Source organism: Cibotium barometz, chromosome 30 (assembly GCF_041138505.1).
Source record: "Cibotium barometz isolate CiBa-2024 chromosome 30, ASM4113850v1, whole genome shotgun sequence".
NCBI classification, from domain to species: Eukaryota; Viridiplantae; Streptophyta; class Polypodiopsida; order Cyatheales; family Cibotiaceae; genus Cibotium; species Cibotium barometz.
The window spans coordinates 6,228,452-6,244,270 of record NC_141075.1 but is presented as its reverse complement, the minus strand read 5'-3'; the positions used below and the strand labels follow the sequence as shown (position 1 = coordinate 6,244,270).

General features: G+C 44.4%; 1 protein-coding gene across 5 annotated transcripts in view; it reads left to right on the top strand.

Moving 5' to 3' along the window:
- The window catches only part of LOC147621097 (transcription initiation factor TFIID subunit 1-like), a 249,499-nt gene extending 238,299 nt beyond the window's left edge, over positions 1-11,200 (top strand). For all 5 annotated transcript variants that reach the window (XM_086823821.1, XM_086823825.1, XM_086823820.1 and 2 more), the window contains one exon: positions 10,563-11,200. In XM_086823821.1, the coding sequence (XP_086679947.1) occupies positions 10,563-10,979 (417 nt within the window). In that variant the 3' untranslated portion in view covers positions 10,980-11,200. The remainder of the gene's footprint in view (positions 1-10,562) is intronic.
- The last annotated feature ends 4,619 nt before the right edge of the window (positions 11,201-15,819 follow it).

Here is a 15,819-nt window from a genome sequence, read left to right as displayed (position 1 = left end):
GAGAGAGAGAGAGAGAGAGAGAGAGAGAGAAAGAGAGTTATGTTGCTGCCTTGGGGGCCTAGCAGGGGTGGGTGGGGTGACAGGTTCAAAGAGAGAGAGTCGAGGGCGGGTGGGGGCGAACAGAAATGCAGGCAGCGAAGAGAGAGAGAGAGAGAGAGAGAGAGGGAGAGATGTGCAGGAGAGAGAAACGGGGGGAGGGCAGAGAGAGAGAGCGACACAGGTTCGAAGAGAGAGAAATGCAGGCAGCGAAGAGAGAGAGTCGAGGGCGGGTGGGGGCGAACAGAAATGCAGGCAGCGAAGAGAGAGAGAGAGAGAGAGAAATGAAATGAAATGAAATGTTATATTAACGTCTTCAAAAGGCCATAATGACCTATGAGACCAAAAGTTACATCATGGTGGATCTGATACAATGTCTGGATAAAAAAACCCAGAAAATGAAAAATAAAGATGATACTACTGGCACCTAGAAAATGAAACTGGAACTGGAAGGTACACTATGGAGGTACCTCCATCTCATAATATGTGCCGCATCGGACACTGGCGGATCTCCTCAATATCCTCTGTGGTCAGCACCCTGACTGGGTGTCTCGCATGCCTCGCAAGAATAATCCGAATCTGCCGCTGCAACCTCCGTCTATGCTGGGATGCCCTCCTCCGTGGTCGTGGGCGTCTGGACCACCCAAGCTCAATCGCACGATCAATCAATGTACCCCTGGTGTGGGCGGTATCCATGTCCTGCTGCTGCTGTGGTCCATCTGGCACAGTGATGGCCGGACTAAAGAAGTCTGTAATGTGCCTCTGAGTCTGGCTCTCTGTGCACCTAAGCAGGCTATCTCTATGTCTCCGCAGCTCAAGCAAGAACACATGTTCAAAGAGAGAGAGTCGAGGGCAGGTGGGGGCGAACAGAAATGCAGGCAGCGAAGAGAGAGAGGGAGAGATGTGCAGGAGAGAGAAACGGGGGGAGGGCAGAGAGAGAGAGAGAGAGAGAGAGAGAGAGAGAGCGACACAGGTTCGAAGAGAGAGAAATGCAGGCGGCGAAGAGAGAGAATCGAGGGCGGGTGGGGGCGAACAGAAATGCAGGCAGCGAAGAGAGAGAGAGAGAGAGACGAGAGAGAGAGGGAGAGATGTACAGGAGAGAGAAACGGGGGGAGGGCAGAGAGAGCGACACAGGTTCAAAGAGAGAGAGTCGAGAGCGGGTGGGGGCGAACAGAAATGCAGGCAGCGGAGAGAGAGAGAGAGAGAGAGGGGGGAGGGGGGATGTGCAGGAGAGAAACGGGGGGAGGGCAGAGAGAGAGCGACACAGGTTCGAAGAGAGAGAAATGCAGGCAGCGAAGAGAGAGAGTCGAGGGCGGGTGGGGGCGAACAGAAATGCAGGCAGCGAAGAGAGAGAGACAAGAGAGACGAGAGAGAGAGAGAGAGAGGGAGAGACGTGCAGGAGAGAGACACGGGGGGGAGGGCAGAGAGAGAGCGACACAGGTTCAAAGAGAGAGAAACGCAGGCAGCGAAGAGAGAGAGTCGAGGGTGGGTGGGGGCGAACAGAAATGCAGGCAGCGAAGAGAGAGAGAGAGAGAGAGAGAGAGAGAGAGGGGGGGGGGGGGAGAGATGTGCGGGAGAGAGAAACGGGGGGGGAGGGCAGAGAGAGAGCGAAGGGCAGGCAACGTGAGGGGGGGTGCAGGCAGGCAGCAGGAGGGAGAGCGAAGGGCAGGCAGCGGGAAGGGGGGCGCAAGCAGGCAGCCGGGGGGGGGGGGGGCACAGGTGGGCAGCGAAGGCCATGCAGCGGGAGAGAGAGAGAATCTTCAAGACATGAAAATTGTAGGACTCAAATGAGAGAGAGAGAGAGAGAGAGAGAGAGAGAGATAGTCGTCATCATTAGGGCAGCTTGTAACGGTGGTAGAGGCTAGTGTGCAGCACGAGAGCCTTATCCAAATGAAGAGAGGAGACTCCAATTTATAGATTTGGGCCTCTCATGAGCTAAAATGGCAAGAGAAGGCTATAATGACAAGTGGAGAGCCACACAATAACTGAAGTGACAAGTGTGAGGCCACTTGTCTCACTTTGATCCACTTTCTTGCCTAATGTCCGAATCTAAGAGATGGGTTCTCCCATAATCTTTACCTCTAAAAATATCCCAACTAGTAGCCCATTTGTCATAGGTACTTTGGCAACTCTTGGTATCTGCTCAATTCCAGATGTAATGACGCGAATAGAATTTCCATCAGAGTCGGGACAAAAATAGCAACTCTCCTATATTTTAGGAGTGTGATCCTTTGTGTTCCAGGATAATCCCCCATTCCCAAAGCTTGTACTTTTCAAATATTTGGACGTCCTGGAGTCCACAGACCCCTTTCATACCAAGAAACGCCCTGGCTAGTGATAGAGGCCCATTACTTTGCTTGGTTCAAGGAACACAGGAGTTACTGGACTCTGAGTTAGCAAATGATACTACTATGTTTTTGGAGGCTTAGGAGGCTTGCCTCTGTGCTTTCCATACTACTTTGGAGATATTTTGTGGCAACAGGTGCCTCCATTAATTGGCACAAATCAATAGGATTTTGGATTAGTGACTCTCCGCAGCCAGATTGGGGTTTGGATGTGGGCTTTACCTAGATTGAGAGAGGATGCACTACCAGATATCTTGGCTGTCAGGTTGGCATTGACATCTCACCTACACAACAGTTTTCCCCTATGCCATGAACATTAAAACGATTGCTTGGCTTGTCACATCGTACCGGTGTTTCATAAGGGATGCATTGGTCAACTTTGTCGGCTTATTCAGAACTTCCTTTGGTCAACATTAGATGGCATTGTACACGACAGGGAAAGAGTAGCTTGGGATACCATTATTATCATTGACCCGGAGGTGCAGTGTCAAGCTTTACTTTGTAAGCTGATAGTCAAAGGATGTCTCCCGACACTAAGCCTTGGAAGGACTTTCTTATGTAGCAGATTACGAGGTGCATTCCGATTAGGAGAGATGATTAAATTTATAGCCCATGTTTTAACCTCTCGGACGCAAAGCATAGACCACCTTCTTCACCCTTTGTGAGATCTCTTCTACGACCCTGGGATATGAGGAGCTTCTTGGTTCATATTCCTCCACGGTCAGTTGAGGAGGCTAACAGGCTTGAAGCTCTTGCACATCTAGGACAAGCTGGGCTAGCGCCAATGACCAATCTCCAATGGTTGGCGGCTAGTCCACCATGTAGAGAAAGCCAAATAAAAGAAGAAATCTTCGTTTTCATGTAGGAGTGCCACCACCTCTGCCAAAAAGCTACTTGAATGTCAATGATGATCCCATAAGCCTCGCAATGCAGTCTAGAAGTAGGGACTCTTTGGATTTGTCCCAAAACCAAGTGTCTAGCGTTCCGCACCTCCACTCCCACTCACCAGAGTCTAGTGCAAGTATCTGATAGGACACCCATCATATAACTAGAGACTCCAAGAGTCTGTAATCATCCCTTGAGATGGATCAATATAAATGTGCTTTCCTGCCATGCCCACCCCTCTCACCGGTCGGACCACTAGACCCTCAATGATATCTTGCTCAAGACTTCTCTCTAAGAGCCATCTAGTCTGCATGGAGTAGAAGACCGGTAGATCATCCTCACCCAAAGTTGGGAGGCACGTGACCTAAATAGGTACCCCTGTTCCTGAGAATACCCCAAACCATAAGTGATGAGGCCCTTCCACGAAGTTCCGTGTAATCTAATGGTTAGGTACGGCTACATTCACCTGCATAATCCTCTCACTAGTGCCTCTCAAGTGCTGGGTGTGAAGCATTCTTTTATCCTCCGTGAGACTCATGAGCCTTTTCCAATCCAACACTAAGGAGAGAGGAGTCACCCAGGCAGCCCACTGGATATGTGTGGCTGCTCCAAGAGGTCTACCAAATTCATCCAAGATCAAGTCATTCCACACAATGGAGACAGTTTACCATTGCTTATGGGAGTGTAGGGAGGCTCAGAGGATCTAGACTTCAATACCACACCTTTTTGGAAGGATGAGGAGAGACACCTACATTTGTTTTGGTGCTATTGTTTGGTTGACATAGTCATGCCCGCAAATCAGGTTTGCAGGGAACGGCAGAGATATGATCATGAGGGTTACCCAGGGAGTGGGTCGGTGTTGTCTTCTTCAGGACATGCCAGAGTCAGGCTACATACCTCCAGCACAGAGGTTGGGACACTGCATGGGAGATTATTATCACAGTGTGGCACATCTACAAGGCTAGATGCACTGAGGCCATGGAGGGCACTTTGGTTTATGATACCCAGTGCATTTGCAGGATCTGGTGTGATATTATCCACACACTCATGGCCACTTGGGCCAAGATTCAGGGATCTTTGAGGGCTGCAGAGAGAAAACGTGGCCAATTTATGAGAGAATGGGATCATGGCATTTTTTTCGCTCGATCTCATATGGGGCCTTGCTGGCAGCACAAGGCATCCGATCGGTTGAGATTTCCCCCTTGCTTGGTCTGAAATCTCCCTTTTTGTAAAAAAAAAATCATACTTAGTAGAAGTCTCTTTTTCGGAAAAAGAAAGGGGGATGGACTGCACATTGGTGGATTACCGAGAAGCTATTATTGAGAAGCTCTCCTCTTATCCCATCAACTTTAAGGAGAGATTCTATGCGCAATTTTTGTCCCCAAATGTCGTGAAAAAGATCATCCATAGATCACAAAGCGCGTCGCTAGAGCTTCCCCTGTCTCTGTGCCAGCCTCCACCTTGCACTAGCTTGCCATCGCCTTCTCCCTCTTTCTACTTGCTCCCTCTTTCCACCTAGTTTTGCCTCCAGCTCCTGCCTGCTCCTCTTCCACACATTGAGCCCCCGCCGCCCTTGCCCTTCATGGCCTGTGCCTTAGTGTTGAGCTCCAGCCTTCCCTTCCTTCTAATGTGCCTCGTCTCCTGTTTTGGCCCTCCTATCTACGAGCCCCTCTTCTGCTTGGCCTTCCTCACCTTTGCCCCCGCCCCCCGCTTGAGCCCCTCTCGTCACCGTTTCCTCTCCCATGTCACGTGTTTCATCTTTCGGGTTGTTCTCTCTCTTTGGTGAGTGTTGGCATCTTATGGTCTTGGCATCTCCAAAGGGACTCCATGGTAACCACCATCAACCCCAACCGAGGCCAATGTCCCTTGCCTTTTTCTTCTCAGAAGTGGACCTCTAGCTCCTCACTTTGATAGTCGCATCCTTGGAGGCCTCCACCTTGGTTTGCAAGATTGTGGGTAGCTGTGTGGCATGTGGACAGCTAAGGGACCTTTTGTAGGCAAGTCTCATCGACGAGCAGGGAGAGATCACATATATTCATCCTTGGGAGCGGGGATGCTACCAAGTTGAGTTTGATTTGCCTACAACATCAAACAAAGTCATGCAGCTAAGCCTCGTTGCAGTCCGTACAACCCACACCTTCTTTGCGAGGTGGCAACGCGGGGTAACATGTGCAAACAATTCTTCTTATCCAGCCAAGGGAGTTGGTGTGGTGAGCCTCAAATGGCGCAGACTTATGTCTTACGGATGTATTGTATGTGCTTGGGATTAAGAAGAATTTAATGTGAGACTCCTCTTTTGGTAAAAGAGGATATGCAATAAACTTTGAAAACGACACAGGTGCACAGTTAGAGACCATGAGAGTAGCTATGCATTAGTCACATCCGGCACATTGTACCATGGGTTATACCAGCTTCATAGGTTTGACAGGAGAGAACATGATGCTCATGTGGTTTCCACTCTTAACACTTGCCAGGCAAGAGGCAGAATTGTGGCATGCCAGGTTTGGGCATGTGAATTATGGTAGTCTGATGCTATTGCAAAGGCATCGAATGGTGTAGAACATGCTTCGTGTAGAGCTACCACGGTGCATATTGGGTAAAATGCATAGAAATGCATTCCCAAAAGATGGATCAACAAGGGCTGTCTGGAAATTACAGCTTGTGCACAGCGATGTGTGTGGTCACCATTGATTGGGAAGCATGTATACTTTGTAACCTCTATCGATGACTACTACAGATTTTCTTGGGTACATCCCCTGAAGGCAAAATCTGATGTATTTGCATGTTTTCAGCATTGTGGCACCAGCTGAAAAATCAAATAGGTTGTAAAGTGCAGTCCCTCCATATACAAATGGAGGGGGGGAATATATGTCTATTGCTTTCAAAGCTTTTTTGGCAGAAAAGTGCATAAAGCATCAATGCACGATGCCATACTGTCCTCAACAAAATGGTGTTGCTAAGAGAAAGAACATATCATTGATGTAAATGACTAGATGTATGGTCAAAGGCAAAGGCTTGAATCACAAATTCTGGATGGAGGCAATCATGTGTGCTACACATGTTTTGAATAGATACCCTACCAAAGCATTGAAAACCATAACGCCATATGAGGCCTGGCATGAAAGGAAACCTAAAGTTGATCACTTTATAGTTTTTGGATGTATTGCTTATGCACATGTACCTCCGTAATTTGTGAGGTAAGCTTGATGACAAAGCTACTAAGTGGGACAGTAAAGGGTACCGTCTCTTTAATCCTTCCACATAAAGGATTTTGGACAACAGAGACGTGTTTACTCAGACCAACCATTGGCTGAATGTTTTGGACAACTACCTTCAAGCCCACACAACATGTTTGAGGGACTTCTTCCATTGGGAATTGGTGGCACCATAGATCAGCCATTGACTTTGCCTAATGGACAGCATCTGGGTGCTCAAAGTCAGCCCATAAATTAGCTCATTACACCTCAAAATGTAGAGGAAGCAGTGAAGGAAGAGCGGACAACAACGGAAGAGGCTAGAGTTGTGCCTCGTTGGTTGCTCCATATCTTACAGGAGAGCAAGCTTTCAGCTCCACTTGGTAGGAGGACACGGGTTGGTTCACGTAATGCAAGAGAACATGCAGATGTTGCTTTCATGAGTACTTTTTGTGATGCAGATGAGCTAAATTCATTTGAAGAGGCTCATAAGGATGAGCATTGGATGCAAGCCATGCAAATTGAGATGGATTCTATCCACAAAAACAACACATGGGACTTGGTAGACTTGCCTCCTCGCAAGAAGTCAATTGGCACAAAGTGGGTATATAAGTTGAAAAGAAAGTCGGACGCTATTGATAGGTACAAGGCCAGGCTTGTGGCCAAGGGGTATGCCCCAAAAAGGGGCATTGATTATGTTGAGACTTCCGCACCTACTTCTTGTATGGCCACAATTAGATGTGTTGTTGCATTGGTTGCCCACCATCATGGATGGAAAGTACATCAATTGGACATTAAATTAGCTTTTCTCAATGGGGATTTGCAAGAAGTGGTTTACGTAAATCAGCCCATTGGTTTTGAGATGCCTAGTGAAGAAAACAAAGTATGCAGGCTTCAAAAAGCACTTTATGATCTCAAACAAGCTTCTCGAGCTTGGTATGAGAAGAAACATACTTATTTGACCAGCTAGGGATTTCGGAATAGTCCAACAGAGAGCACCCTCTATGTGAAATAGGATCATGGCACTTTGGTCATGCTCATTCTATATGTGGATGACATGTTGCTAACTGGTAATGATGAAGAACAAATTTCAGCCTTCAAAACTAAATTGAAAACCTCATTTGAGATGACAGATTTTGGAATGTTGCATTACTATTTGGGCATACAATTTATACAAACAAATGTTGGGATATACATACATCAATCAAACTACATTCAGAAGCTGTTGCACAAATTTGGGTTTCAGGATTGTAAGCCCATCTTTACTCCAATGAAACCAAGGCTCAAATTGAGCATCTATCATGTTGGAGAGCCTTTTGATATGAGTGTTTATAGCCAAGCAGTACGCTGCCTCATATACTTATGCAACATACGTTCGGATATTCAGTTTGGTGTTTCCCAGTGTCGCAAATTTATGCACAGCTCAGGTACAAAGCATTGGCAAGTAATGAAGCGGATCTTGTGCTATCTTCAGGGCACCCTGGATTTTGCTTTGGTGTATCCTAGGGGAGGCAGCTTGTTACATGCTTACAGTGATTCAGACTAGGCCAGTGATTATTCATGCATATCCTGGTTGAGCAAAAAGCAACCCATTGTTGCCACATCTACTTGTGAGGTTGAGTATAGGGCAGCCTTTACAGCCATAGTAAATTGTGTATGGTTGAGGAGATTAATGGTTGATCTTCGTGAGTGTCAACACCCACCCACTACCATGCTCACCAACAGTCAGAGTGATATAGCTGTGGCACGAAACCCAGTGTTTCATGCACATACTAAGCACATCGAGATTCATTATCATTATGTCAGGGAGATGATACATGCAAGGGAGATCACATTTTGTTACTGATCTACATGAGATAATGTTGCAGATATGTTCACAAAGGTGTTTCCTCGAGAGAAATTTTATGCTTTCCGCAAAGCTTTGGGCTTACTCTCTTATAGAGAGTGATTTGCTACCGACCTTGTACAGGTCTACATTGCCACTAGAGGGGAGATTTATTGGCATATATTACATGGTTGTAGTGCCAGATGTGAACAGGGCATAACTAGGGGCACTTTTTTCCTTTGGGTTTTTCCTCCTAGCACACATGGTGTGAAAGGACACCTTTTTGTTATTATTGTACTTTGATATTATGTGGGTTGACTTCGCTGCTCCACACACATTTCAATGCAATCGACATCTTTGCATCTACATCTAACACCATCTCTGTGATTTGTGTACTGTGCACTTCTGTGTTGCTGTAGCTCCCCTCTTAGGCCAACAAGATTTGTCGAGGTGATAGAGATTTTTTGCCGTGCAACTAGAGCGCAGATCAACTTGCACAAGCCATGTTGGCTCATCGCTCGCGCCGACTTGGACTAGTTGAGGCTATTCAGTGGATCTCAAGTGGCACTCTCGTTCGTTATCTTGGGTGCCAGGTGGGTATAGATATCTTCCCGAGCAGCAGTTAGCCCCTCTTCTTCTGAGCATTCGGAGTAAGCTGGAGTTCAGCCATGCTTTCCTTAGTTGGCCGGGTAGTGGTGGCGAACCAAGTTCTTCTCGCCAGCATGTGGTACATCACCTCCTACTAGGCCTTCTCCTGGGCTTGCATTGGTCAAGCTCAGCAGTTGATCCGCAACTTTCTTTGGGCTATTAGCAACGGGAGGCTTGCCCAGGCTAAGGTGGCCTAGAGAGTGAGCGACACAAGGGGGCATGGGCATCATCAACCCCTCCATTGAGAGCCGAGAGGCTTGCCCAGGCCAAGGTGGCTTGGAGATTGATCATTCAATGACAACGCGGGGGGGGGGGGGGGGGGGGGGGGGGGGGGGGGGGGAGAGGGGGGGAGACTGGGCATCATGGGCCCCTCTTGGGCAAGTTGATAGTTCGATGCCTTATTCCGGGCAGCGAGCCCTAGAAGGACTTGCTCCTAGCTAGGATCTCTACCCACACCTGGGTTTTGTGAGGCCCTTGGCCCCCGAGCACAAAATGGATCTTCACGAAGATGCGGGTTGGTGGCTTTAGCCCTGACAGATTTGCAGCCAGCCTCTTGTGCGCTTGGTATCATCTGAGGTCGGCCCTTCAGCAGTCCACTCCAGTTGCATCCGAGGAGCATCTCTAATGGCCTCTTATCTGGAACCCTCCGGTCCATGGTCACATGCTGGGGGCTCTCCCGCACGTATCGGGGGGAGCTTTAAGTATGGGTCCCGCTTGGTCACTTGGAGATTGGCTTATTTTTAGACAGTTGTCCCCGGAGGCTCCAAGAGAGGAGCCTCACTGGGATATGGGGTAGGGACAGACTTAGCCTCAACGTCGACTCTTCTATCCCCCTGGAGTGGCTGGCCCCGATCTTGGACAGACCCCCTCCACCCCAGCGCAGTGGTTGGGAGTGTTCACTAGACATGACATAGATTTGGTCGTCCATGGCGCTGATCAGAGCTTCACCTTACTCGGCTTCTCTATCGGACCTCATGGAAGGCTTGAGAGAGCACATCCCCCTATGGAGCATTTCAGTGGATGCACCTTGCAGAGAGTGAGGGTGATTGGTTTCCATGCGCATGAGCGGCACATAGACTCTCCACCGGCCAAGGTGGCTAGAGAGATTGTGGCGTTTGTGAATTTGGGAGGGTTGTCCTCTCACGTGACTCTAGTGAGACCCGGGGGAGTGGACATGGCATGATCCAGATGACAATGAGGAGACTCTCCGTACCCACATTGTCCACAGGAGACCATATGTGGCTGCAGTTTCAGTTGCCTCACTCCTTGCAAGAGCTTGCGTTGCAGCTGCTGTCTTAATCTAATGTAATATGTATTGATTCTCTCTCAAAAAAGAAAAAGAAAAAGATATTTTATGCTGTTAAGTATGGCAGGAAACATTTATTTTCTTGAGGATTTTCTGTATCGCAAGAGGTGATATTGCTTGCTTGGTTCTTCCTTTCCAGAGTTTGGCTATACCATAATGCAAATTATCCTATGTTTTAAAGCCCAGCTATTGGAATTCTTTCGTGTTTTTTACAAAATTTTGTTCGTTTTTTTTTTTAATCCATTGTGCAAGTTCCATGAATTTATTGCTATTCAATTTTTCCAAGACTACTATGTGTGAGAGAACCTGTGGGATTGTAACAGGTACTACTTGCAAATATTCTTGAGAATGTCGTTGATATCTTGAGGAAAAGTGGAGAACCTGCATTTTGGTTTCAGAAGCCGGTGACAAAAAAAGTTGCACCTGACTATCTTGATGTGATAAAAACTCCAATGGACCTGTCAACAATAAGAGAGAGGGCACGCAAGATGGTGTACAAAAGCAGGTGTCAGTTTCGCAATGATGTGTGGCAGATAGTAGAGAATGCACATATCTACAATGAGATTCGGAATCCAGGAATTCCACCGTTAGCTGATCGCCTTTTGGTTCTATGTGATGAGCTGCTGGAGGGTAGGGCTAGAGAGCTATCAGAAGCAGAGTCAACAATTGAAAGGATTGAAGAAAACATGTACGCTGCCCCCTCTAGGGCTGCAAATTGTAGAACTTCACGGCCATATTGATCTACTCCAATTTTCTCATGATGTCTCATGGAATTGATTTCTTGCAGTGTCTGTAAGGGCACTGGTTGTAAATTAGCTGTAGCTCAATAGCTTGCTTGTAATTTACCCTTCTCCATGACCTTAGGCTTAATCTCTTCCTCAGGTCAAGGGTGTGCAAAGTTGTGATTTTAAAAAAAGGATGTATCTAATCATTCTTTGTGCAATAATTGTGTGCATTATGATGTCTTGTACAAGGGACCATGTCTGTAAGGGCACTGGTGGTAAATTAGCTGTAGCTCAATGGCTTGCTTGTAATTTATCCTTCTCCAGGGCCTTAAAGCTTAATCGCTTCCTCAGGTCAAGGGTGTGCAAAGTTGTGATTTCAAAAAAAGGATGTATCTGATCACTCTTTATGCAATAATTGTATGCATTAGGCTGTCTTGTACAAGAAGCCATCAAATTTAAGGAGAACTGTTGTTTTAATGCAGTGAGTACATGCGGCTGATTCATTTCCAACCATGCTTGTAACATTTTTACTTCGTTTGAGACACTATTTATCCCACAATACATAGGTACACAATAAGAATTTACAGTTTTGATAATGTATCTAAACATGTATGTAATGTTAAACAGCAGAAGCAATCTCATGTTAAACAGCAGAAGCAATCTCTCAATCCCTTCCTTATTTGCACTTTTGTGAGAGTGAAGGTTTGCTGGTATACTAGTGACCAATTTTGGAAAGCATGTTCCTCTCTCTCTCTCTCTCTCTCTCTCTCTCTCAACGTTCTTCACTGGGGGTGTGAGTAAATAAACAAAATGGGCTAACCTTTCTATCACCCAATGTGTGGTAGATCGGTTAGCTCATGGAGTTGTTATTCAACACGTCTTGTGTTCGAATCTCACTCTTGTCGGATAGATCTAATTAGGTCTCTTGGGATTGTTCCTACGACATTAAAACAGCGCTCTCTCTCTCAGAGGGTATTTTTTTCTTTAATGTTGACTTTCAGCCTATTGATGGCACTCGTACTAACTATTGCTTTTAAGACCCTTTATGTCTTTCTTAGATGCTAATAAAAGGCTTTTTCTTTGTGTGTGTGTACGGGCATGCGCATGGGTGGGTGCATGTGTAAATGAGGCCAAAACTATGCAACACATTTCAGGAACCATGGTGGATTATCTCAGCTCACACAAGCTTGAATTAAATATGTAATCACAGTGTATGTAGCTCTCAAAGCATGCACTACATGTACTAGATGGCTTTTAGAGCTCATATGAAGAGCCCATGCACATCCTTGTCTGGAACTTGTTCATGAGCGTTCCATGAAATGCATACAAATATTTGTGTTGTTTGACCATTTGTGGACACATGCAGATTTTTTTCTGGTTGACACAAGATTTATTAAATGTTATGTTGAGAAAAGTACAAGATAGACAAAAGGCTTATCATGACATGAAGCATTCAACTTGAAAATTTGCTATATATATATATATATATATATATATATATATGATATGGTTTTCATGAGAGTCGAACCCAAAGTAGCAACTCCGCTAAGGTAGTCAAGGTTTTAAGGAGAGATACTAGGTTGGTTGGCTTATTTGAATTGCCCAAGGATAATAAAAAGTAAGCTTGGTGCTAACCTAGATCATGTACTACATGACATGCATAGGTGACAATAAGACGCCACTTCACAAACTAAAGATAAACTTAGACCTTCTTAGAAATTGGGTAGTTCATGAAGTACTAGCTAAGTAGGATAATAGAAGATTTAACATAGGAGGAATTGGATAAATTACTTTACCGTTCTGTTTTCTCTAAGTACCTTCGAAGGAGGGGAATATGTAAGGAGTATCAAGTCACAAGTTGTATTCTCTTGTTAAATAAATATACAAGAATTAAACAAACAATTTGGGTGAATGTTTAGTAAAACAAGAGTATCTTAGGTGCAACTCATAATGGTGGACCTATAAGGATAACTTGAGAATCAAAGAGACTTGGTGTAAATGTTTTGGACATTATGCACTTTGGTGAATCGAAACTATCTTACAACTAGGAACTAGAAGCCTAGGTAGTTTTTTGAGGAATTAGTATGAGACTACCAACTAGAAGCCTAGGAGGAATTAGTATGAAACTACCAACTAGAAACCTATGTAGTTTTTTGAGGAATCAGCATGAGCACTAGAAGCCTAGGTGGTTTTCTAAGGAATGATATTGTTAATCTCTTATGACTGATTCAATATGTGTACAACACTCGAAGCCTAGGTAGTTTTTTGAGGAATCGGTATGAGACTACCAACTAGACAAGGGTGCATGAACTTAAGAATAGGCTCTTTGATGGAGAAGCAGCACAACAATTTATAATAATGAGGACAAAACAATCTGCATAATCAAATGGTAGGGACTTGGATCACTACGACAACCAAACATCTTGCATGCAAGTGCATAAGGGTCCGACGTCAAAAGTACAATGGTCTCATCACTTTCCTCAATGAGAAATTTGCCTTACATTTGAGGATTTGTGTGCAATGCTTGTAGAGGAGGGGATGCATTAGAAGATGCACGGTGGTGGAGAGAGTGCTTTTGGTGACAACTTACTAGTGTTGCTTGACAACTCATGAAGGCAGTTCCACCTTACTTCATGTGTTTGGCATCTTGACTCTTGCATTCATTCTAGCCTAGATTGAAGTGGGGGGTAACACTACCAATATTTAGACTAGTGACAAGTTCCCCCTCTTCTAAAGCATTATTCTAAATTGTGAAAGATTCCATATATAATTCAAACCTCTTGCCAAATGTCCAATGAGCATAACTATGGAAAAAAATATAAGAAACAAGTGTAAATGTTATACCTCAGAGACTCCAAGAACCAAGTTTTAGGCAAGGTATGTCAAGAATCCTAGTGTTAGTAAAAACATTCTTAGTGCCAACATATAAAGAATCCTTCTTAGTATCCTCTAAGGAGATGCAAGTCAATCTATTATATATATATATTATCCTCTACCAAAAAGGTGGTGCCTCCTCCCACTCCCTAGACTATGCAACTTACCTCTAAGAGTGTCCTTCCACTTGAATGATGCCATATACATAGTCTATTTAAGAATCCTCTTGCAGGCTAGAGAGCACAAACTTTCTAGCTTAGCAAGCGGGCATGGCATTCAAAATGATGGAAGCCTTCACATTCTAGATCCAAACAAAATGATCATGAATGTGCTTTCAAGGTTTCTCCTATTCAAAGTTATGCCAAAGCTTAAAGTCCACGCCCTCATCCTCCATAGGCAAGGCACTATGTCCTCTTGCCTCTTGGACTATATGCCCTTTGCCCACGTGACTGAGTTCTTGGGTTGTGTGGATTTCTTATATCATCAAAGTCTCCATTCACCGATGATGAATAGCTTTCCCTTCTTAACAAAAAAACCCATAGTTATAAGCATTTTGGCTTCCAAAACATAATAAATATTTGAATAATGCTAACAAATATCATGATGATAATCTAATAAATCACTTGTGCACCAACGTAAATAACATGACCTTCATATAGCAAGAACAAAATATAAGAGAGATGGAGAATGGTTTTTCAAATTACTTACAAAGAGATGTTACAATTGATGGCTATTATGCCTCCTTCCACCTATGGTTTTTCTTTACTTATTATATTGAAATGTTCCGATTGATGGTGGCTATTATGCCTTCTTCCACCTATGGTTTTTCTTATTATTTACAAAGAGATGTTCCTTTTGATGGTGGTTGTGCCTTCTTCCACTTATGGTTTTTCTTTTTATTTACAAAAAGATGTTCCAATTGATGGTGGTTGTTATGCCTTCTTCCACCTATGGTTTTTCTTTTTATTTACAAAGAGATGTTCCTTTTGATGGTGATTGTGCCTTCCACCTATGTGTTTATGTAATGGAGCTTAGATTGTGATCTGGAAAAAGGAAAAGAGATGGAGGTTGTATGCACTTATAAAGATAATCTAAATATAACTATAAGCAAGATACTCTAATATTTCATTGCTCCATCCAATCTACCTTAGATTGTGATCTAGAAAAAGGAAAATATATGGAGGTTGTATGCACTTATAAAGATAATATAAATATAACCATAAGTAAAGATACTTTGATATTTCATCGCTCCATTCAATTACCCAATCTAACTTGAATAAATAAGCATTTAGAAGGTCATCATCAACATGTTCCACCCATTGTGGTGAATGTAGCATTGTGTTGGTCTTCGAGGGTAATAAACACTTGATTATATTTTGAGAAACCATCCAAGAAGTTGTAGGCTTCTTTTTTGGCGATGACTCCTAATACACACTATGTGTAGGGCAATGGTGGTAGATAATGGTCTTTGAATGTTGCACCATCATTGGCATTCTTTTAGTCCACACACTAACAATGTGAGAAACCGAGTCAGTTTACTCGATTTCATAAATGAATCCCATAGCAAAGGGGTTTATTAATTTCCTCCTTTACAATTGAGTACTTTTAGTTCATTTAGTAAGGCCTTCGTATGGTAATGGCATGGTGAGCACCACATGCATCCACTTTTTCTCGTTGAAATCAAGAGGAGGGAGGGATGTGTACATATCCTACTAAGGTGGTTCCATCTGTCGTGTCAAATTCATTACCAAAAACACATCTACAAGCTACTCAAATGAAAGCAAACATGCATAAATTCATCATCACACACAAGCAATCCATCTCACCACATGCATATACAACAAAGCGTAAGCAAGAATATAGAAGCTTTAGAGAAGAACGAAGAAGCTTGTTCACTAGAAGATGTTGTGTCCTTTACATTATAATAAGTCACTTATATACAAACGGCTTTGCATGATCGTCGAACACTTATAGGGTGCCC